Raw genomic sequence first — 24093 nt, 5'->3', positions numbered from 1 at the left:
AAAGTGCTTCTATATGGTAAGTGGAGCTGATAAAATGGACAGGAGGTGGTTATAATGTTATGGCTGATATATGGTTATGTGTGTGTGTGTGTGTGTGTGTGTGTGTGTGTGTGTGTGTGTGTGTGTGTGTGTGTGCTCTCCGCTGCAGCAGGGGGCGCTGTGACGGTGCTGATGACGTGTGTTGATGACGCAGTAGTTGTTGTGGATCAGTAGTATCAGTAGTACAGGTGTGTGTGTGTGTGTGTGTGTGTGTGAGAGACAGGTGTAGAGAGGGAGAACATGCTCCTGAGCGCTCCTCATCAGATCGTGCTGCTCTTCAGTTTGGCGGTGTGTGTGATCCCGCTCATACCGCGATTACTCTCCGCGGGGGGCAACATCAAAGCACAGCCGCCGCCACGGTCCGAGCACCGCTTCCGCTCAGGTCAGTGCTGCACACACACACACACACACACACACACACACACACACACACACACACACACGAACGATACAGTGTGTATGAACGTGTTTCGCACACAGTGTGTGTTCGTGTCAGTGTGTGCACCACAGTGTGTATTACTCTGTTAGCGTGTGTACTGTGTGTAGTTTGTTAGTATGTGTGTTAGTGTGTGTGTGTGTGTGTGTGTGTGTGTGCGCGCGCGCGTGTGCATTACAGTGTGTTAGTGTGTATTACATTGTTGGAGTGTGTGTGTGTGGTATGTGTTAGTTTGTAGTGTGTGCATTACAGTGTGTTAGTGTGTATTACATTGTTGGAGTGTGTGTGTGCGGTATGTGTTAGTTTGTAGTGTGTGAATTACAGTGTAGGAGTGTGTATTACGTTGTTGGAGTGTGTGTGTGCGGTATGTGTTAGTTTGTAGTGTGTGCATTACAGTGTAGGAGTGTATATTACGTTGTTGCAGTGTGTGTGTGCGGTATGTGTTAGTTTGTAGTGTGTGCATTACAGTGTAAAAGTGTATTACGTTGTTGGAGTGTGTGTGTGTGGTGTGTGTTAGTTTGTAGTGTGTGCATTACAGTGTAAAAGTGTATTACGTTGTTGGAGTGTGTGTGTGTGGTGTGTGTTAGTTTGTAGTGTGTGCATTACAGTGTAAAAGTGTATTACGTTGTTGGAGTGTGTGTGTGCGGTATGTGTTAGTTTGTAGTGTGTGCATTACAGTGTAAAAGTGTATTACGTTGTTGGAGTGTGTGTGTGTGGTGTGTGAGTTTGTAGTGTGTGAATTACAGTGTAGGAGTGTATATTACGTTGTTGCAGTGTGTGTGTGTGGTATTTGTTAGTTTGTAGTGTGTGAATTACAGTGTAGGAGTGTATATTACGTTGTTGCAGTGTGTGTGTGTGGTATTTGTTAGTTTGTAGTGTGTGCATTACAGTGTAGGAGTGTATATTACGTTGTTGCAGTGTGTGTGTGCGGTATGTGTTAGTTTGTAGTGTGTGAATTACAGTGTAGGAGTGTATATTACGTTGTTGCAGTGTGTGTGTGCGGTATGTGTTAGTTTGTAGTGTGTGCATTACAGTGTAAAAGTGTATTACGTTGTTGGAGTGTGTGTGTGCGGTATGTGTTAGTTTGTAGTGTGTGCATTACAGTGTAGGAGTGTATATTACGTTGTTGCAGTGTGTGTGTGCGGTATGTGTTAGTTTGTAGTGTGTGCATTACAGTGTAAAAGTGTATTACGTTGTTGGAGTGTGTGTGTGTGGTGTGTGTTAGTTTGTAGTGTGTGCATTACAGTGTAAAAGTGTATTACGTTGTTGGAGTGTGTGTGTGTGGTGTGTGTTAGTTTGTAGTGTGTGCATTACAGTGTAAAAGTGTATTACGTTGTTGGAGTGTGTGTGTGCGGTATGTGTTAGTTTGTAGTGTGTGCATTACAGTGTAAAAGTGTATTACGTTGTTGGAGTGTGTGTGTGTGGTGTGTGAGTTTGTAGTGTGTGAATTACAGTGTAGGAGTGTATATTACGTTGTTGCAGTGTGTGTGTGTGGTATTTGTTAGTTTGTAGTGTGTGAATTACAGTGTAGGAGTGTATATTACGTTGTTGCAGTGTGTGTGTGTGGTATTTGTTAGTTTGTAGTGTGTGCATTACAGTGTAGGAGTGTATATTACGTTGTTGCAGTGTGTGTGTGCGGTATGTGTTAGTTTGTAGTGTGTGCATTACAGTGTAAAAGTGTATTACGTTGTTGGAGTGTGTGTGTGTGGTATTTGTTAGTTTGTAGTGTGTGCATTACAGTGTAGGAGTGTATATTACGTTGTTGCAGTGTGTGTGTGCGGTATGTGTTAGTTTGTAGTGTGTGCATTACAGTGTAAAAGTGTATTACGTTGTTGGAGTGTGTGTGTGTGGTATTTGTTAGTTTGTAGTGTGTGCATTACAGTGTAGGAGTGTATATTACGTTGTTGCAGTGTGTGTGTGCGGTATGTGTTAGTTTGTAGTGTGTGCATTACAGTGTAAAAGTGTATTACGTTGTTGGAGTGTGTGTGTGTGGTATTTGTTAGTTTGTAGTGTGTGAATTACAGTGTAGGAGTGTATATTACGTTGTTGCAGTGTGTGTGTGCGGTATGTGTTAGTTTGTAGTGTGTGCATTACAGTGTAGGAGTGTATATTACGTTGTTGCAGTGTGTGTGTGCGGTATGTGTTAGTTTGTAGTGTGTGAATTACAGTGTAGGAGTGTATATTACGTTGTTGCAGTGTGTGTGTGTGGTATTTGTTAGTTTGTAGTGTGTGCATTACAGTGTAGGAGTGTATATTACGTTGTTGCAGTGTGTGTGTGCGGTATGTGTTAGTTTGTAGTGTGTGCATTACAGTGTAAAAGTGTATTACGTTGTTGGAGTGTGTGTGTGTGGTATTTGTTAGTTTGTAGTGTGTGCATTACAGTGTAGGAGTGTATATTACGTTGTTGCAGTGTGTGTGTGCGGTATGTGTTAGTTTGTAGTGTGTGCATTACAGTGTAAAAGTGTATTACGTTGTTGGAGTGTGTGTGTGTGGTATTTGTTAGTTTGTAGTGTGTGCATTACAGTGTAGGAGTGTATATTACGTTGTTGCAGTGTGTGTGTGCGGTATGTGTTAGTTTGTAGTGTGTGCATTACAGTGTAAAAGTGTATTACGTTGTTGGAGTGTGTGTGTGGTATTTGTTAGTTTGTAGTGTGTGCATTACAGTGTACGAGTGTGTTACGTTGTTGCAGTGTGTGTGTGCGGTATGTGTTAGTTTGTAGTGTGTGCATTACAGTGTAAAAGTGTGTATTACGTTGTTGGAGTGTGTGTGTGCGGTATTTGTTAGTTTGTAGTGTGTGCATTACAGTGTAGGAGTGTGTTACGTTGTTGAAGTGTGTGTGTGTGTGCGGTATGTGTTAGTTTGTAGTGTGTGCATTACAGTGTACGAGTGTGTTACGTTGTTGGAGTGTGTGTGTATGTGTGCGGTATGTGTTAGTTTGTAGTGTGTGCATTACAGTGTACGAGTGTGTTACGTTGTTGGAGTGTGTGTGTGTGTGCGGTATGTGTTAGTTTGTAGTGTGTGCATTACAGTGTACGAGTGTGTTACGTTGTTGGAGTGTGTGTGTGTGTGTGTGCGGTATGTGTTAGTTTATAGTGTGTGCATTACAGTGTACGAGTGTGTTATATTGTTGGAGTGTGTGTGTGTGTGTGTGCGGTATGTGTTAGTTTGTAGTGTGTGCATTACAGTGTACGAGTGTGTTACGTTGTTGGAGTGTGTGTGTGTGCGGTATGTGTTAGTTTGTAGTGTGTGCATTACAGTGTACGAGTGTGTTACGTTGTTGGAGTGTGTGTGTGCGGTATGTGTTAGTTTGTAGTGTGTGCATTACAGTGTACGAGTGTGTTACGTTGTTGGAGTGTGTGTGTGTGTGTGTGCGGTATGTGTTAGTTTATAGTGTGTGCATTACAGTGTACGAGTGTGTTATATTGTTGGAGTGTGTGTGTGTGTGTGTGCGGTATGTGTTAGTTTGTAGTGTGTGCATTACAGTGTACGAGTGTGTTACGTTGTTGGAGTGTGTGTGTGTGCGGTATGTGTTAGTTTGTAGTGTGTGCATTACAGTGTACGAGTGTGTTACGTTGTTGGAGTGTGTGTGTGCGGTATGTGTTAGTTTGTAGTGTGTGCATTACAGTGTACGAGTGTGTTACGTTGTTGGAGTGTGTGTGTGCGGTATGTGTTAGTTTGTAGTGTGTGCATTACAGTGTACGAGTGTGTACTACTCTATTGAAGTGTGTGTTAGTATGTTGGTAAATGTAAAACATCAAAGGAGGTAAGGAGCCCATGAGGAGGTAGGAACATGGGGCGACTCAGGGAACTGTGTGCTGTTTTTTACACTTCATCCCTCAGGTGGTTAATGGTGTTGAGTTCGTTAGCGATTAGCGCTCGTTAGCGATAGCGCTCGTTAGTAAGTGTTACACCTGTAATGAGCGTGATCAGGTTGTTTTGGAGCTGAACTCCGTGTGGTGTTAATGATGTGTGTGTGTGTGTGTGTGTGTGTGTGTGTGTGTGTGTTGTCGTCCCGACAGGCCCCCACCCCGGCCCTCACCCCGGGCCCCTCCCCGGCCCTGGCCTGACCCCTCCCGAGCGCGTGGGCGTGGACAGTGTGCAGCAGGTACAGAGGATGATGGAACAGGAGATGAGGAAGGAGAAAGCGAAGAGCTCCAGCGGTAACAAGGGCTACGTCTTCACGCTCATGCCGCTGTACGCCGTGGGCGTCGGCCTGTTCGCCGCCTACAAGTTCCTCAAGGTTGTTAACCTCGTTAATTATTCATTATAGTACTAATTACAGCTGAGATCAAAGGTTTAGAGACGACATGAGAGTTCCCGTGGTGATGTGAAACCTGCTCGACTGTGAACAGTGATGTAACAGATCTGTTTACCCAGACTGATCTCCTCTCAGTGTGAGGTGATGGTGGGTTTTCTCTGACCTTGGTGTTGAGACCGCTGTTCCATGCACTTTTTAGCAGGTGCAGTCAAACTATCCCTATTTATGTAGATCACACAGTGGCCAATCAGCAGGAAGCAAGAGGCTGTGACATCATAAAGCTTACAGTGTATCACAAAAGTAAGTACACCCCTCACATTTCTGCAAATATTTTATTATATCTTTTCATGGGACAACACTATAGACATGAAACTTGGATATAACTTAGAGTAGTCAGTGTACAGCTTGTATAGCAGTGTAGATTTACTGTCTTCTGAAAATAACTCAACACACAGCCATTAATGTCTAAATAGCTGCAACATAAGTGAGTACACCCCACAGTGAACATGTCCAAATTGTGCCCAAAGTGTCAATATTTTGTGTGACCACCATTATTATCCAGCACTGCCTTAACCCTCCTGGGCATGGAATTCACCAGAGCTGCACAGGTTGCTACTGGAATCCTCTTCCACTCCTCCATGATGACATCACGGAGCTGGTGGATGTTAGACACCTTGAACTCCTCCACCTTCCACTTGAGGATGCGCCACAGGTGCTCAATTGGGTTTAGTCCATCACCTTTACCTTCAGCTTCCTCAGCAAGGCAGTTGTCATCTTGGAGGTTGTGTTTGGGGTCGTTATCCTGTTGGAAAACTGCCATGAGGCCCAGTTTTCGAAGGGAGGGGATCATGCTCTGTTTCAGAATGTTACAGTACATGTTGGAATTCATGTTTCCCTCAATGAACCGCAGCTCCCCAGTGCCAGCAACACTCATGCAGCCCAAGACCATGATGCTACCACCACCATACTTGACTGTAGGCAAGATACAGTTGTCTTGGTACTTCTCACCAGGGCGCCGCCACACATGCTGGACACCATCTGAGCCAAACGAGTTTATCTTGGTCTCGTCAGACCACAGGGCATTCCAGTAATCCATGTTCTTGGACTGCTTGTCTTCAGCAAACTGTTTGCGGGCTTTCTTGTGCGTCAGCTGTCTTCTGGGATGACGACCATGCAGACCGAGTCGATGCAGTGTGCGGCGTATGGTCTGAGCACTGACAGGCTGACCTCCCACGTCTTCAACCTCTGCAGCAATGCTGGCAGCACTCATGTGTCTATTTTTTAAAGCCAACCTCTGGATATGACGCCGAACACGTGGACTCGACTTCTTTGGTCGACCCTGGCGAAGCCTGTTCCGAGTGGAACCTGTCCTGGAAAACCGCTGTATGACCTTGGCCACCATGCTGTAGCTCAGTTTCAGGGTGTTAGCAATCTTCTTATAGCCCAGGCCATCTTTGTGGAGAGCAACAATTCTATTTCTCACATCCTCAGAGAGTTCTTTGCCATGAGGTGCCATGTTGAATATCCAGTGGCCAGTATGAGAGAATTGTACCCAAAACACCAAATTTAACAGCCCTGCTCCCCATTTACACCTGGGACCTTGACACATGACACCAGGGAGGGACAACGACACATTTGGGCACAATTTGGACATGTTCACTGTGGGGTGTACTCACTTATGTTGCAGCTATTTAGACATTAATGACTGTGTGTTGAGTTATTTTCAGAAGACAGTAAATCTACACTGCTATACAAGCTGTACACTGACTACTCTAAGTTATATCCAAGTTTCATGTCTATAGTGTTGTCCCATGGAAAGATATAATGAAATATTTGCAGAAATGTGAGGGGTGTACTCACTTTTGTGATACACTGTATATAACGGTATAGTGTGGTATAAAAACCCTTAATAAACTAGCCCTAGAGACTCTGTGAATGTGATAACATGGGTAAAAAATAAACATCCGTATATACTCCCACCTGTGAGCCTGTAGGACAGTGGAAGATTCCACCAGTAACAGAGATCTCTCAGCTAGAACTGGAACTGGTCTAAACCAGCTAGAACTGGGATTTGGACTTCTTATCACGTACACATCCAGTAACATTCTACTGTAGCTGTATTCCTGGAATATTGGAGTATGACATTATAGAACATTATAGAGTGTTTTAGGATGTTATAGAACATTGTGTGTTATAGTGTTATTGAGTGTTATAGGACATTATAGAACGTTATAGAATATAATAGAATGTTATGTAACCTTATAGAACATTTATAAGACCTTCTAGAATGTTGAACGTTATAGAACATTATAGGATGTTATACTGTAGAATATAATGAAACGTTATGGAGTGTTATAGAACGTTATAGAAGATTATAGGATGTTATAGGAATAAAATAGAATGTAATAGAATGTTCTCCACCAGCACATGATTCACTCTGAAACCCTCAAACTGTCACAGAATCATTAATGTCACTAATCATTTAGTCACAGAAGAAGAAAATCTGCCCTCCGTTAACCCTGTGATGATGTTCCTCACACTGCTCTAATTGTTTATTATTATTTTACTTTTATATTTATGGGTTTTTTTATATTTTATTTTTTTATTTTTATATTTATATTTATTTTTTATTTTTATATTTATTTTTAATTATTAATTTTTATATTTATTTTGTTAATATTTATTTTTTATTTTTATATTTATTTTATTTAATTTTTTATATTTATATATATATATTTTTTTATATTTATTTTTTATTTTTATTTTTATATTTATTTTTATTTTGTATTATTTAATTCTATTTTTACATATCTGTAACTATTTTTTATATATTGTACTATTTTTATTGTTTTCTTCTTTTTGGATGTGCTCTAACTATTTTTGTATTATTTTATTTTCGTTTATTTATTATTTTTATTTTTGTATTTTTTATTATTTCTTTTACATATTTTTATTATTTTATTGTTATTCCTGAAGCTGCAATTAAGCTTTAACAGAACAAACATTCTTATTTATCATGTCAATAAAGCTTATTTTAAATTAAATTAAAGTGACCTCAGTGACCCTCGGTGAGAGTGTAGAATTTACCTGAGTGTGAATCACACCTCCAGGGTTGCCAGGTTTCTCCTGAGTGAGGCTCTGTTTAGGTTAGCATCATTAATCAGCTGAACGGTTATTATGAGGTGCAGCGGTAGAGCAGAGCTAGCTCACTACTCCAGGGTCCAGGATTCCAATCTCAGCTGTGCTATCGGCCGGTTGGGCTCCTGTACAAACATTATTGAGGGTGTGGTGGTTAAACCAGCCTGGATATTGTGAGGTGCGCTTGTCAGTGCAGGTCCCACGCCCGGATAGTGCTATTACTGATACTATATAGTGATCAGGAACTTCAGATCAGGAACATTTCTACTGGAACTTGTGCTGCAGAACCTGCGACTCAGAGAACTGTGTGTGTGTGTACGTGTGTGTACGTGTGTGTACGTGTGTGTACGTGTGTGTGTACGTGTGTGTACGTGTGTGTACGTGTGTGTACGTGTGTGTACAGATTAAATCAGCGGACGAGTCGCGGGCGCAGAAGGAACAGACGGCTCAGGGACTCCGTAAATCTGAGGAGACGGGTGAGTGAGAGAGCAGCTCAGGAGTGTGTAGAGTTCAATAGAATTATACTGAAACTCTGTGTGTGTGTGTGTTTTAGAGAACCAGCTGAATGAACTGGAGCAGCGATTAGCTCAGACGGAGAAGATGTTAAACTCCATCCTCACTCAGCTCGACCCTCTAACCAACTGGTACGAACTGGAACAGATACAGGGGCATCGAACCCTCAACCTTCAGCACCCAGCAGATCAGTGCTCAGTTCTGTCTGCTGCAGGCACACACACACACAGACACACAGAGTGTGTTTAGGCTGTGTAGTGTGTATATTCACCAAGAGTGTGTGTGTGTGTAGGCATTATTATAAGTGTGTGTTCACCATGAGTGAGTGTGTGTGTGTGTGTGTGTGTGTGTGTGTAGTGTGAAGTCAGTAGCGATGGAGCAGAAGAACGAGATCATGAATCAGTTGCAGTGTATCCGTCACCTGATGAAGAAACGAGGGATGAAGTGTCAACCTACAGGTGTGTGTGTGTGTGTGTGTGTTTGTGTGTTATAGCTCTGTGTGTGTGTGTGTGTGTGAGAGAGTGTATTGTTCCTGTGTGTGTGTATTATAGCTCTGTGTGTGTGTGTGTGTATGTATTATAGCTCTATGTGTGTGTGTTATAACTCTGTGTGTATATAAGTGTATCATTCCTGTGTGTGCGTTATAATTGTGTGTCTGTGTGTGTGTGTGTGTTATGGATGTGTGTGTGTGAGTGAGAGAGAGTGTAAGAGAGTGTATTGTTCCTGTGTGTGTGTGTGTGTGTGTGTGTGTGTGTGTGTGTGTGTGTGTGTGTGTGTTATAGCTGTATGTGTGTGTGTGTTATAGCTGTATGTGTGTGTGTGTTATAGCTGTGTGTGTGTGTGTGTGTGTGTGTGTGTTATAGCTGTATGTGTGTGTGTGTGTGTGTGTGTGTGTGTTATAGCTGTGTGTGTGTGTGTGTGTGTTATAGCTGTGTGTGTGTGTGTGTTATAGCTGTGTGTGTGTGTGTGTTATAGCTGTATGTGTGTGTGTGTGTTATAGCTGTGTGTGTGTGTGTTATAGCTGTATATGTGTGTGTGTGTGTGTGTTATAGGTGTATGTGTGTGTGTGTTATAGCTGTATGTGTGTGTGTGTGTGTGTGTGTTATAGCTGTGTGTGTGTGTTATAGCTGTGTGTGTGTGTGTGTGTGTGTGTTATAGCTGTATGTGTGTGTGTGTTATAGCTGTGTGTGTGTGTGTGTGTATGTGTGTGTGTGTTATAGGTGTATGTGTGTGTGTGTTATAGCTGTATGTGTGTGTGTGTGTTATAGCTGTATGTGTGTGTGTTATAGCTGTATGTGTGTGTGTGTTATAGCTGTGTGTGTGTGTGTGTGTGTGTGTGTGTGTTATAGCTGTATGTGTGTGTGTGTTATAGCTGTATGTGTGTGTGTGTTATAGCTGTATGTGTGTGTGTTATAGCTGTATGTGTGTGTGTGTTATAGCTGTGTGTGTGTGTGTGTGTGTGTGTGTGTGTTATAGCTGTATGTGTGTGTGTGTTATAGCTGTATGTGTGTGTGTGTTATAGCTGTGTGTGTGTGTGTGTGTGTGTGTGTGTGTGTGTGTGTGTTATAGCTGTGTGTGTGTGTGTGTTATAGCTGTATGTGTGTGTGTGTGTTATAGCTGTATGTGTGTGTGTGTGTGTGTGTGTGTGTGTGTGTGTTATAGCTGTATGTGTGTGTGTTATAGCTGTGTGTGTGTGTGTGTGTGTGTGTGTTATAGCTGTATGTGTGTGTGTGTGTGTGTGTGTGTGTGTTATAGGTGTATGTGTGTGTGTGTTATAGGTGTATGTGTGTGTGTGTTATAGCTGTATGTGTGTGTGTGTTATAGCTGTATGTGTGTGTGTGTTATAGCTGTATGTGTGTGTGTGTTATAGCTGTATGTGTGTGTGTGTTATAGCTGTGTGTGTGTGTGTGTGTGTGTGTGTGTGTGTGTGTGTGTGATAGCTGTATGTGTGTGTGTGTTATAGCTGTATGTGTGTGTGTGTGTGTGTGTGTGTGATAGCTGTATGTGTGTGTGTGTTATAGCTGTATGTGTGTGTGTGTGTGTGTGTGTGTGATAGCTGTATGTGTGTGTGTGTTATAGCTGTATGTGTGTGTGTGTGTGTGTGTGTGTGATAGCTGTATGTGTGTGTGTGTTATAGCTGTATGTGTGTGTGTGTTATAGCTGTGTGTGTGTATGTGTGTGTGTGTGTGTGATAGCTGTATGTGTGTGTGTGTTATAGCTGTATGTGTGTGTGTGTTATAGCTGTATGTGTGTGTGTGTTATAGCTGTATGTGTGTGTGTGTTATAGCTGTATGTGTGTGTGTGTTATAGCTGTATGTGTGTGTGTGTTATAGCTGTGTGTGTGTGTGTGTGTGTGTGTGTGTGATAGCTGTATGTGTGTGTGTGTGTGTGTGTGTGTGTGTGTGTGTGTGTGTGTTATAGCTGTATGTGTGTGTGTGTTATAGCTGTATGTGTGTGTGTGTTATAGCTGTATGTGTGTGTGTTATAGCTGTATGTGTGTGTGTGTTATAGCTGTATGTGTGTGTGTGTTATAGCTGTGTGTGTGTGTGTGTGTGTGTGTGTGTGTGTGATAGCTGTATGTGTGTGTGTGTGTGTGTGTGTGTGTGTGTGTGTGTGTGTTATAGCTGTATGTGTGTGTGTGTTATAGCTGTATGTGTGTGTGTGTTATAGCTGTGTGTGTGTGTGTGTGTGTTATAGCTGTGTGTGTGTGTGTGTTATAGCTGTGTGTGTGTGTGTGTTATAGCTGTGTGTGTGTGTGTGTGTGTGTGTTATAGCTGTATGTGTGTGTGTGTTATAGCTGTATGTGTGTGTGTGTTATAGCTGTATGTGTGTGTGTGTTATAGCTGTGTGTGTGTGTGTGTGTGTGTTATAGCTGTATGTGAGTGTGTGTGTGTGTGTGTGTGTGTGTGTGTGTGTGTGTTATAGCTGTATGTGTGTGTGTGTGTTATAGCTGTATATGTGTGTGTGTTATAGCTGTGTGTGTGTGTATGTGTGTGTGTGTGTGTGTTATAGCTGTATGTGTGTGTGTGTGTGTTATAGCTGTGTGTGTGTGTGTGTGTGTGTTATAGCTGTGTGTGTGTGTGTGTGTGTGTGTGTGTGTGTGTGTGTGTGTGTGTGTGTGTGTGTTATAGCTGTATGTGTGTGTGTGTGTTATAGCTGTATATGTGTGTGTGTTATAGCTGTGTGTGTGTGTGTGTGTGTGTTATAGCTGTATGTGTGTGTGTGTTATAGCTGTATGTGTGTGTGTGTTATAGCTGTATGTGTGTGTGTGTTATAGCTGTGTGTGTGTGTGTGTGTGTGTGTTATAGCTGTATGTGTGTGTGTGTTATAGCTGTATGTGTGTGTGTGTTATAGCTGTATGTGTGTGTGTGTTATAGCTGTGTGTGTGTGTGTGTTATAGCTGTGTGTGTGTGTGTGTGTGTGTTATAGCTGTATGTGTGTGTGTGTTATAGCTGTATGTGTGTGTGTGTTATAGCTGTATGTGTGTGTGTGTTATAGCTGTGTGTGTGTGTGTGTGTGTGTTATAGCTGTATGTGAGTGTGTGTGTGTGTGTGTGTGTGTGTGTGTGTGTGTGTGTGTGTGTGTTATAGCTGTATGTGTGTGTGTGTGTTATAGCTGTATATGTGTGTGTGTTATAGCTGTGTGTGTGTGTGTGTGTGTGTGTGTGTGTTATAGCTGTATGTGTGTGTGTGTGTGTTATAGCTGTGTGTGTGTGTGTGTGTGTGTGTTATAGCTGTATGTGTGTGTGTGTGTTATAGCTGTATGTGTGTGTGTGTTATAGCTGTGTGTGTGTGTATGTGTGTGTGTGTTATAGCTGTGTGTGTGTTATAGCTGTGTGTGTGTGTGTGTGTTATAGCTGTATGTGTGTGTGTGTGTGTTATAGCTGTGTGTGTGTGTGTGTGTGTTATAGCTGTATGTGAGTGTGTGTGTGTGTGTGAGTGTGTGTGTGTGAGTGAGAGAGACTCTGTTCTTGTACTCGCCGGTTGAAAGATGAAAGGATGAGACGAGCCGCTCTGATTGGCCGAGGCCGCGCCCCGTTTCCTGTTTGTGTTTTTCAGAGAGGATGTGTGAGCGTAACCTTGACGACCTGATCGAGTCTCTGAGCACCATGGAAACCGGCGCTGTAGCGCACACGGCGGGTGTGATAGAGGGGCTAGAGGAGGTGGAGGAGGAGGACCACGCCCACATGCCCGCTCTGGAGGAGGAGGATGAGAGGGAGGTCACAGCAGGGGGCGTGGCTTTAGAGGACACTGAGGGTGACGGGAGTGGTGATGAACTGGAGGAGGAGGAGGTGGGCGTGTCCGGGGCGTGTCCGGATGAGCTGGGGGCGGGGCTTCGTCGTCGCACCAGACCTGATTAAACATGTAAATAAACTTTATTATTTATTTATTTATTTATTGTAAAGATTTATTACAGGAGGATCAGATCCACCTGCTGCATGTTTATTAGTGTTTCAGCTTCTGCTTTTATTATAGTAAACTTATTAAATCATTAAATTATTAAATAAAAATAAATAAAATTAAACTTTAATTCTTTAAATAATCTAGTAATTCACTTTAATCATGATTATTTGTTTATATTTATTATAATACACCAATAAAATCGTCACAATTTAAATCAAATCCTTTTATTTAATTTCATTCTCATCCACCACGCTAACCCGGTCAGGGTCATGGTGGGTCCAGCTCCTCTGGGAAACACTAGATACAGGGCACCAGTCGATAGCGCCGCTGAGATTCGAACCCAGATTGTACAAAATGTTTATTTATTATTTCATTTCTTATTTTTTACACGACGTGTTTTATTAATTATAAATAAAATATAATTATTAAACTTCATATAAAAATATTGAATATTATTATAATATGTTTAAAATGCAGGAAAATATTATTTATTATTATTTATTAATTATTAATTTTGAGTCCTGAACTGTTTACAGATCATCATTTATATGAAATAAATAAAGATTTAAACACATTAAGGACTTAAACAGTAATAAATCATATTAATTATATATAATATAATAAATAAATATGCAAAATTTAATAAAATTAAATGTAATAAAATATAGTATTTTTTCTTTAAATATAAATATATTTATTTAAATAAATAAATATTTATTATTTTTAAAATGTAAGTAATACATTTATTCCTGTAATTTAAGCTTCATTCTTTAAACGTGGTTACATCCATAATAATTATAACGTTTTTATCAACACGACTCTTTATAGATTAAATAAAGTTTATAATAAACAGAAATATTGAATCGTTCCTTAAATAGTACTAATTAAATACATGAAATAAACTTTATACATCCCACATATCGTATCAGCTTCGTTTTGGCTCGGTTAGGCTACACTTATGAACCAGCCAGTCGTTCTTGTTCATCTCTTGATGTATGCTCAGTGATCCAGGTACACAAATCCACAAAGTTGAATCAGTTCATCTGGACACCAGTTTGGTGTGGAGATTCATCACTCATCCGAGCGACTCCTTCAGTCTGAGCTGGTGTTGAATACCTCGACCTTATACGCAGGTGATTTGCATAACATGGTGACAGTATTCCCCCTGACATCACGACCAAGGATGGAGAGAAATCTCATATTAAGGAGGTCCTGGGTGAATGTGGTTACCCCAACTGGTCAAAGCACAGCCACGTGGTGGGAGTAGCAGGACAATTGAGACGGATATTCTCCAAACACCGCGTCCCAGAACACGCTACACCAGAAACTAGTTCACCCTAAAGACCGGGTCCCTAAACACAAACAGGGTAACGTAGTGCATGCCGTTAGGTGCCGGGAGGATTGCCGGGGAAACTAAACAGCGTCTGGCGAAACGGATGGTCCAGCATAGAAGATCGCCCCCTTCTGGCCAGGACTCCACCGTTAACACTCACCTGCAAGCCAGCGGCTGCTCATTTAATGATTTAACTTCATTTAACCTCACCTACACCGGAGTCAAAGAGGCCGTCTACGTGAAGAGGGAACGACCCTCCCTGAACCGAGGAGGGGCCGAGGGTACATCTCTCACCATCGTACAACGCCGTAATAGGAGCTAAACCCCAATCACTCTCATTAATGCTCATATGGACCTGATCACCGGCTCCATCGTTATGCGGATCACCTGCATATAAGGTCGGGGTTTCACCACCAGCTCAGACTGAAGGAGTCACTCGGATGAGAGATGAAACGTCTCTCTACAACAAACCAGATGAACTGATTCAACTTTGTGAATTTAGTCGTTCTGTTTTTGCTTTTTTAAACAAATATTTTAAATAAACACACAATGAAACTATAAACAGTCTGAATTATGATGCCTAGTGTTACTGTCAACAGCTCAGATACCTGCTGAACTCGGTGTTAAATAAATAAATTAATAAACTAATTAATAAATAAATGAATACAGTTCACAGTTCTGAAATCATTCTGTAATATCGTTATTTATTTATTTTCGATTATAAATGTTACATAAGAACGTTCTAGAGACACCCACACAGCGTACTGACTGTTACTGGGCGTGGTTGTAATGATGGGTAATATAGTGGGCGTGGCTGCGGGCAGAGCTTCGTTTCTGCAGACACGACGTTACCAGCAGCTTGTTTACTGACGCACGTTTATTACAGTTTAATTCTAATAATAAACTATCAGAAAATATTTCATATTAAAAATAAAGATTTTAATGAGTATAAAGTTTATAATTCTGTAATGATTTGAGCATTAATAAAGCGTTTAATGTTTTATCAGGTGATGTTTGAGTTTCTGCATGTTTATTTTATTGTGAATAATTATTTAATGAGTGCATGTGCGTGACAATCATTAGCTTCAGCTTTAACCACTTTATATCATGAATATGAATCTGTAACACGTGGTCTGTGTGAAAACCTCCGTGTACCGAAAACGCTTCAACTGTCCCTGACGCCCAAATTTACAAATAACCCACACTCGTATAATTACACCTTCATACACATTACACATCAACCAGAATTTATTCTCATTATTATTTGAAAAGAACTTCATTGGTTGTAGTTCTTTGTGAGAGAAGTCGTGCCGCACTGAATGCTGGGATTGATCTTCAGCGCTGAGGAGGCGTCGGACGCTCCCTCGTCATTCAGTCAGATCATCACTCAGAATTAAGGCGCCTCAGTAGGAGCATTTTAAGGGAGCTACGAATTCTCTGGAGTGTAGGATGATGGGAAATGCGTCTGTGTAGAGAGAGAGCTGTAGGTTTTCACACAGACCTGGTGACATCTTCATCATCTTCATCGCTGTTCAGGCTCTTTGTGATGAATTCAATCTGGAATGTTGTACCGATGTCTGAGTTTCTGCTGCTGTGTGACTGTAAATCAATTAAATATTTACACACGTGTGTTTGTGTCGGCTGAATTATTACACAGTAAAATCTGATCTTTATTACAGGAACTCTTTATAATGCTGAATATTTTATTTATTCACTTATTCTATTATTATATTTATATTAATTCTTCATTATTTTTACCAGTCGTGTCCTGTTCGAGCTTATCTGGCTCTTCACCGCCTCCCTGCAGTTACCTCGACCGGCCAGCAGAGGCCGCAATTACACCAGCGATAAGAATCAATGTTTTATTCTTCAGATTCACAGCCAACTGAGTGTCTGTGGAACCGCCCGGATGGCTGATAGCACAGCTGAGACTGGAACCGGAGAGCTTTAGATAATTACTACAAGAGTTATTAATATTTAGTGAAGTTAATATGCATGTTAATAAGCAGAACAGAGTACAAAAAAGTTGGGACAGCAGGAAAAATACAAATTATGTATCAGCACAAAGAGCAGATATTTTCTATTTAATTAACTGTTTTGATTCGTATTAATTATCATGAATTGTTTATTTGATGGCTGCAGCATCTTCCCAAAAAAGTTGAGACAGGTAGTAGAAATAGAAGTTTAGGAGATGATATAAATTGCAGTTTTGTAGTTTTACACAGGTAAACAGGTAACAGGTGACGTCACGATTGTGTATAAATAGAACGTTAAATAAAGACTCAGACTCGTTAACAACGATGAGTCAAAGTTCAACACCTAAAATCCAACAGATTAAAAACAGCTGGATTTGGAATATCACCACCTACAGTCCATGACATTATTAACAGATTTAGAGAGATCTCAGTGTGTCAGAGCAAGGTCAACAGTGAATGCCTGTAACACTTGAGCTGCTTCTGCGATGAACAGAACCACGTGGACTCTGGAGCGCTTCAGAAAACCCTCGTCAGTAAACACGGCTCATCACTGCATCTACAAACACACGTCTAGACTCCAGCTATCAACAACGTCCAGAAGCGCCGCAGAATTCTCAGAGCTCAGCCTCACCTGAGATGGAATAAAGCATGTTCCAAATGTTCCAAATTCTTCTTGGAAATAAAGTTATGTTATCCGTGCCGAAGAGGAAGAGGACCTTCCCTAATGTTACCAAAACAAGATGCAAAAAATAACTGCTGCTGTATTGTATGTATTTATGCTGTATAATACTGCAATAATTTCTGCACCTTATGTGACTGCTGCTATATGCCTTCTTTTTTTACTGCCTTAGTTTATTTCTTTTTTTTTTTTTATTCCTCTGTATATAAAACGTCTTTTTTATAGTTTAAATTTATGTATCCTTTAAAAAAGTTTTTTATACTGTGTTTTTATTCTGTTAGTTTAATATTGTTTTTTTATGTATAATACTTATTGATGTTTGGAGGACGAACAAAGTAAGAATTTCATTGTACAGTGTAACTGCCGGTTCTTCTGTGCACATGACAATAAAACTCTTGAATCTCTTGAATTTTGAAAATCCACACACATTTAGGAGCAACATATCCATTTACCACCCAGACGATACCTGGATGCAGGACAATCCCAAACCACCTTCAGCATGTGCTACAACAGTGTTGCTTCATAGTAACAGAGTGCAGGTGCTAGATTGTCCTGCCTGCAGTCCAGACCTGTCTCCCATTATAGAGCACAATGTACAACGAGGATCCCGGACTCCTCATGTTCACACCTACCTATATCCTCAGTTCCTAATTCATTACAGAACGCTGTTCAAAGGAAAGGGGGCAGAACACGGGGGGTACAACACGCCCCAACTTTTTAATTTGTATAGAAAATAACCAGATCAGAAACACCGTATATCTATATCCAAACTACCATCACCACAAATGTGTAACTGAATTATGATTCCCTGTCAATAATCCCCATAATATCACTCCAAATATTACAGGTAAACATAATAATGTACTTTACTGCATTGTTTTTCATTTTTATTATGGGCTTTATCCTGGACAGGGTGTCAGTCCATCACATCGGATATTAATGAGTCACGTGTTTACATTTCATTAAGTATATTAAGATATAAGGGGCCCAAATATCCATGGACCCCCATCATGCTCCAGGCTTCAGTAATCGCCTCCACATCAGGGTAGTGGATTTATAAATGTACCTGTTATTTATATCATTATTAATATCATATACAGGTCCTTCTCCAAAAATTAGCATATTGTGATAAAGTTCATTATTTTCCATAATGTAATGATAAAAATTAAACTTTCATATATTTTAGATTCATTGCACACCAACTGAAATATTTCAGGTCTTTTATTGTTTTAATACTGATGATTTTGGCATACAGCTCATGAAAACCCAAAATTCCTATCTCAAAAAATTAGCATATTTCATCCGACCAATAAAAGAAAAGTGTTTTTAATACAAAAAAAGTAAACCTTCAAATAATTATGTTCAGTTATGCACTCAATACTTGGTCGGGAATCCTTTTGCAGAAATGACTGCTTCAATGCGGCGTGGCATGGAGGCAATCAGCCTGTGGCACTGCTGAGGTGTTATGGAGGCCCAGGATGCTTCGATAGCGGCCTTAAGCTCATCCAGAGTGTTGGGTCTTGTGTCTCTCAACTTTCTCTTCACAATATCCCACAGATTCTCTATGGGGTTCAGGTCAGGAGAGTTGGCAGGCCAATTGAGCACAGTAATACCATGGTCAGTAAACCATTCACCAGTGGTTTTGGCACTGTGAGCAGGTGCCAGGTCGTGCTGAAAAATGAAATCTTCATCTCCATAAAGCTTTTCAGCAGATGGAAGCATGAAGTGCTCCAAAATCTCCTGATAGCTAGCTGCATTGACCCTGCCCTTGATAAAACACAGTGGACCAACACCAGCAGCTGACATGGCACCCCAGACCATCACTGACTGTGGGTACTTGACACTGGACTTCAGGCATTTTGGCATTTCCTTCTCCCCAGTCTTCCTCCAGACTCTGGCACCTTGATTTCCGAAAACAGTACTTTGGACCACTGAGCAACAGTCCAGTGCTGCTTCTCTGTAGCCCAGGTCAGGCGCTTCTGCCGCTGTTTCTGGTTCAAAAGTGGCTTGACCTGGGGAATGCGGCACCTGTAGCCCATTTCCTGCACACGCCTGTGCACGGTGGCTCTGGATGTTTCTACTCCAGACTCAGTCCACTGCTTCCGCAGGTCCCCCAAGGTCTGGAATCGGCCCTTCTCCACAATCTTCCTCAGGGTCCGGTCACCTCTTCTCGTTGTGCAGCGTTTTCTGCCACACTTTTTCCTTCCCACAGACTTCCCACTGAGGTGCCTTGATACAGCACTCTGGGAACAGCCTATTCGTTCAGAAATGTCTTTCTGTGTCTTACCCTCTTGCTTGAGGGTGTCAATGATGGCCTTCTGGACAGCAGTCAGGTCGGCAGTCTTACCCATGATTGCAGTTTTGAGTAATGAACCAGGCTGGGAGTTTTTAAAAGCCTCAGGAATCTTTTGCAGGTGTTTAGAGTTAATTCGTTGATTCAGATGATTAGGTTAATAGCTCGTTTAGAGAACCTTTTCATGATATGCTAATTTTTTTAGATAGGAATTTTGGGTTTTCATGAGCTGTATGCCAAAATCATCAGTATTAAAACAATAAAAGACCTGAAATATTTCAGTTGGTGTGCAATGAATCTAAAATATATGAAAGTTTAATTTTTATCATTACATTATGGAAAATAATGAACTTTATCACAATATGCTAATTTTTTGAGAAGGACCTGTATATATATATACAGGGGTTGGACAAAATAACTGAAACACCTGTCATTTTAGTGTGGGAGGTTTCATGGCTAAATTGGACCAGTCTGGTGGCCAATCTTCATTAATTGCACATTGCACCAGTAAGAGCAGAGTGTGAAGGTTCAATTAGCAGGGTAAGAGCACAGTTTTGCTCAAAATATTGCAATGCACACAACATTATGGGTGACACACCAGAGTTCAAAAGAGGACAAATTGTTGGTGCACGTCTTGCTGGCGCATCTGTGACCAAGACAGCAAGTCTTTGTGATGTATCAAGAACCACGGTATCCAGGGTAATGTCAGCATACCACCAAGAAGGACAAACCACATCCAACAGGATTAACTGTGGACGCAAGAGGAAGCTGTCTGAAAGGGATGTTCGGGTGCTAACCCGGATCGTATCCAAAAAACATAAAACCACGGCTGCCCAAATCACGGCAGAATTAAATGTGCACCTCGACTCTCCTGTTTCCACCAGAACTGTCCGTCGGGAGCTCCACAGGGTCGATATACACGGCCGGGCTGCTATAGCCAAACCTTTGGTCACTCGTGCCGATGCCAAACGTCGGTTTCAATGGTGCAAGGAGCGCAAATCTTGGGCTGTGGACAATGTGAAACATGTACTGTTCTCTGATGAGTCCACCTTTACTGTTTTCCACACATCCGGGAGAGTTACGGTGTGGAGAAGCCCCAAAGAAGCGTACCACCCAGACTGTTGCATGCCCAGAGTGAAGCATGGGGGTGGATCAGTGATGGTTTGGGCTGCCATATCATGGCATTCCCTTGGCCCAATACTTGTGCTAGATGGGCGCGTCACTGCCAAGGACTACCGAACCATTCTGGAGGACCATGTGCATCCAATGGCGGTGCCGTGTATCAGGATGACAATGCACCAATACACACAGCAAGACTGGTGAAAGATTGGTTTGATGAACATGAAAGTGAAGTTGAACATCTCCCATGGCCTGCACAGTCACCAGATCTAAATATTATTGAGCCACTTTGGGGTGTTTTGGAGAAGCGAGTCAGGAAACGTTTTCCTCCACCAGCATCACGTAGTGACCTGGCCACTATCCTGCAAGAAGAATGGCTTAAAATCCCTCTGACCACTGTGCAGGACTTGTATATGTCATTTCCAAGACGAATTGACGCTGTATTGGCCGCAAAAGGAGGCCCTACACCATACTAATAAATTATTGTGGTCTAAAACCAGGTGTTTCAGTTATTTTGTCTAACCCCTGTATATATATATATACTATACAGGGTCGCGGTGTGTCCCAAGTGTAAGCCGGGAACCAGAAGGTTTGGGGTGGGGGTGGGGGGTGGGGGGTGTGCAGGGGGGTGTGCAGGAGAACTCCTCATCGACTCAACAGTGATGAGCTGCAGTTCCACTGATCACCAGCAGATGGAGTCTGAGTGTGAGTGCTTCTTTTAAGTGTGTGTGTGTGTGTGTGTGTGAATGTGTGTGTGTGTGTGTGTGTAAGTTTTGTGTGTGTGAATAAAATACAATGTTTATTTATGTTTGATCTGTGTGTGTTTCCTTTGATGTTTCTCCTCTGTTAGATGTTTATATTTAATAAGACATTTATTTAAACTCTTTATTCCTGTAAGTTATTAAATATATTTTGAGGTAAATAAAAGTAAATGAATGTTAATGATGTGAACAGGAGTTTACATTTATGTATATTATAAACCCAGAATAGTACTGGGACAGTTATACTGGGACAGTGATGTTGGGACAGTGATACTGGGACAGTGATGTTGGGACAGTTATACTGGGACAGTGATGTTGGGACAGTTATACTGGGACAGTGATGTTGGGACAGTTATACTGGGACAGTGATGTTGGGACTGATGTTAGGACTGATGTTAGGACAGTGATGTTGGGACAGTGATACTGGGACAGTGATGTTGGGACAGTGGGATTGGGACAGTGATACTGGGACAGTGACACTGGGACAGTGATGTTGGGACTGATGTTAGGACTGATGTTAGGACAGTGATGTTGGGACAGTGATACTGGGACAGTGATACTGGGACAGTGATACTGGGACAGTGATGTTGGGACAGTTATACTGGGACAGTGATGTTGGGACTGATGTTAGGACTGATGTTAGGACAGTGATGTTGGGACAGTGATACTGGGACAGTGATGTTGGGACAGTGGGATTGGGACAGTGATACTGGGACAGTGACACTGGGACAGTGATGTTGGGACTGATGTTGGGACAGTGATGTTGGGACAGTGATACTGGGACAGTGATGTTGGGACTGATGTTGGGACAGTGGGATTGGGACAGTGATGTTGGGACAGTGACACTGGGACAGTGATGTTGGGACAGTGATGTTGGGACTGATGTTGGGACAGTGATACTGGGACAGTGACACTGGGACAGTGACACTGGGACAGTGATGTTGGGACTGATGTTGGGACAGTGATGTTGGGACTGATGTTGGGACAGTGATACTGGGACAGTGACACTGGGACAGTGACACTGGGACAGTGATGTTGGGACTGATGTTGGGACAGTGATGTTGGGACTGATGTTGGGACAGTGATGTTGGGACTGATGTTGGGACAGTGGGATTGGGACAGTGATGTTGGGACAGTGACACTGGGACAGTGATGTTGGGACAGTGATGTTGGGACAGTGATACTGGGACAGTGATACTGGGACAGTGATGTTGGGACAGTGATGTTGGGACAGTGATGTTGGGACTGATGTTGGGACAGTGATGTTGGGACTGATGTTGGGACAGTGATACTGGGACAGTGATGTTGGGACTGATGTTGGGACAGTGGGATTGGGACAGTGATACTGGGACAGTGATGTTGGGACAGTGATGTTGGGACAGTGATACTGGGACAGTGATGTTGGGACTGATGTTGGGACAGTGATGTTGGGACTGATGTTGGGACAGTGATGTTGGGACTGATGTTGGGACAGTGGGATTGGGACAGTGATGTTGGGACAGTGACACTGGGACAGTGATGTTGGGACAGTGATGTTGGGACAGTGATACTGGGACAGTGATACTGGGACAGTGATGTTGGGACAGTGATGTTGGGACAGTGATGTTGGGACTGATGTTGGGACAGTGATGTTGGGACTGATGTTGGGACAGTGATACTGGGACAGTGATGTTGGGACTGATGTTGGGACAGTGGGATTGGGACAGTGATACTGGGACAGTGATGTTGGGACAGTGATGTTGGGACAGTGATACTGGGACAGTGATGTTTGGACAGTGATACTGGGACAGTGATATTGGGACAGTGATGTTAGGACTGTGATGTTGGCACAGTGGTACTGGAACAGTGATACTGGGACAGTGATTTTGGGACAGTGATACTGGGACAGTGATACTGGGACAGTGATGTTGGGACAGTGATGTTGGGACAATGATACTGGGACAGTGATGTTGGGACTGATGTTGGGACAGTGGGATTGGGACAGTGATGTTGGGACAGTGGGATTGGGACAGTGATGTTGGGACAGTGGGATTGGGACAGTGATGTTGGGACAGTGATACTGGGACAGTGATGTTGGGACAGTGGGATTGGGACAGTGATGTTGGGACAGTGATACTGGGACAGTGATGTTGGGACTGATGTTGGGACTGATGTTGGGACTGATGTTGGGACAGTGGGATTGGGACAGTGATGTTGGGACTGATGTTGGGACTGATGTTGGGACAGTGATGTTGGGACTGATGTTGGGACAGTGGTGTTGGGACTGATGTTGGGACTGATGTTGGGACAGTGGGATTGGGACAGTGATGTTGGGACTGATGTTGGGACTGATGTTGGGACAGTGATGTTGGGACAGTGATACTGGGACAGTGATGTTGGGACAGTGATACTGGGAGAGTGATTGACAAGCTCCTCCCGTGTAATTCTGGACTGACCTCACCTTTCTCAGAATCATTCTTACCCCACCAGGTGAGATCTTGCATGGAGCTCCAGAGTGAGGGTGATCGACTGTGATCTTGTATTTCTTCCATTTTCGAATGATGGCACCAATAGTGGTCTCTTTCTCACCAAGCTTCTTGCTGATGGTCTTGTAGCCCATTCCAGCCTTGTGCAGGTCTACAATCTTGTCCCTGACGTCCTTTGATAGCTCTTTGGTCTTGCCCATGGTGGTCGAGAGATTTGAACGGAAGAAACTGATTCTGTGACAGGAGTCTTTTATACAGGGACAGGACTAATTTGTGTTCCTCATTGGCACATAACCGGTCTGTGGGGGTCAGAATTCTTGCTGGTTGGTAGGGGATCAAATACTTATTTCCTCTAATTAAATACAAATTCATTTATAACTTTTATTTAATTTTGATATTGATATTCTGTCTCTCTCTGTTAAAATAAACCTTCCATAAAAATTATAGACTGTTCAAGTCTTTGTAAGGGGGTAAACTTACAAAATCAGCAGGGGATCAAATACTTATTTCCCCCCACTGTATATACAGTGTATCACAAAAGTAAGTACACCCCTCACATTTCTGCAAATATTTTATTATATCTTTTCATGGGACAACACTATAGACATGAAACTTGGATATAAGTTAGAGTAGTCAGTGTACAGCTTGTATAGCAGTGTAGATTTACTGTCTTCTGAAA

At 42.2% G+C, this 24093-nt stretch overlaps 1 protein-coding gene across 2 annotated transcripts; it reads left to right on the top strand.

The window, feature by feature from the left end:
- Positions 1-206: 206 nt before the first annotated feature.
- ccdc107 (coiled-coil domain containing 107) lies at positions 207-17128 on the top strand. Of its 2 annotated transcripts, XM_062997357.1 has the most exons (7): positions 207-421; positions 4496-4716; positions 8276-8348; positions 8426-8516; positions 8743-8843; positions 12444-12749; positions 15883-17128. In XM_062997357.1, exons 1-6 carry the CDS (start codon positions 280-282, stop codon positions 12743-12745), a joined length of 930 nt encoding a protein of 309 aa, XP_062853427.1. In that variant the 5' UTR covers positions 207-279; the 3' UTR covers positions 12746-12749; positions 15883-17128. The 2 variants fall into 2 exon arrangements, with proteins under 2 accessions (XP_062853427.1, XP_062853430.1); XM_062997360.1 differs by lacking the exon at positions 15883-17128 and having other exon boundaries at positions 12444-12774.
- The last annotated feature ends 6965 nt before the right edge of the window (positions 17129-24093 follow it).

Source organism: Trichomycterus rosablanca, chromosome 1 (assembly GCF_030014385.1).
Source record: "Trichomycterus rosablanca isolate fTriRos1 chromosome 1, fTriRos1.hap1, whole genome shotgun sequence".
Classification (NCBI taxonomy): domain Eukaryota; kingdom Metazoa; phylum Chordata; class Actinopteri; order Siluriformes; family Trichomycteridae; genus Trichomycterus; species Trichomycterus rosablanca.
This window is presented reverse-complemented; position numbering and strand designations above follow the sequence as displayed.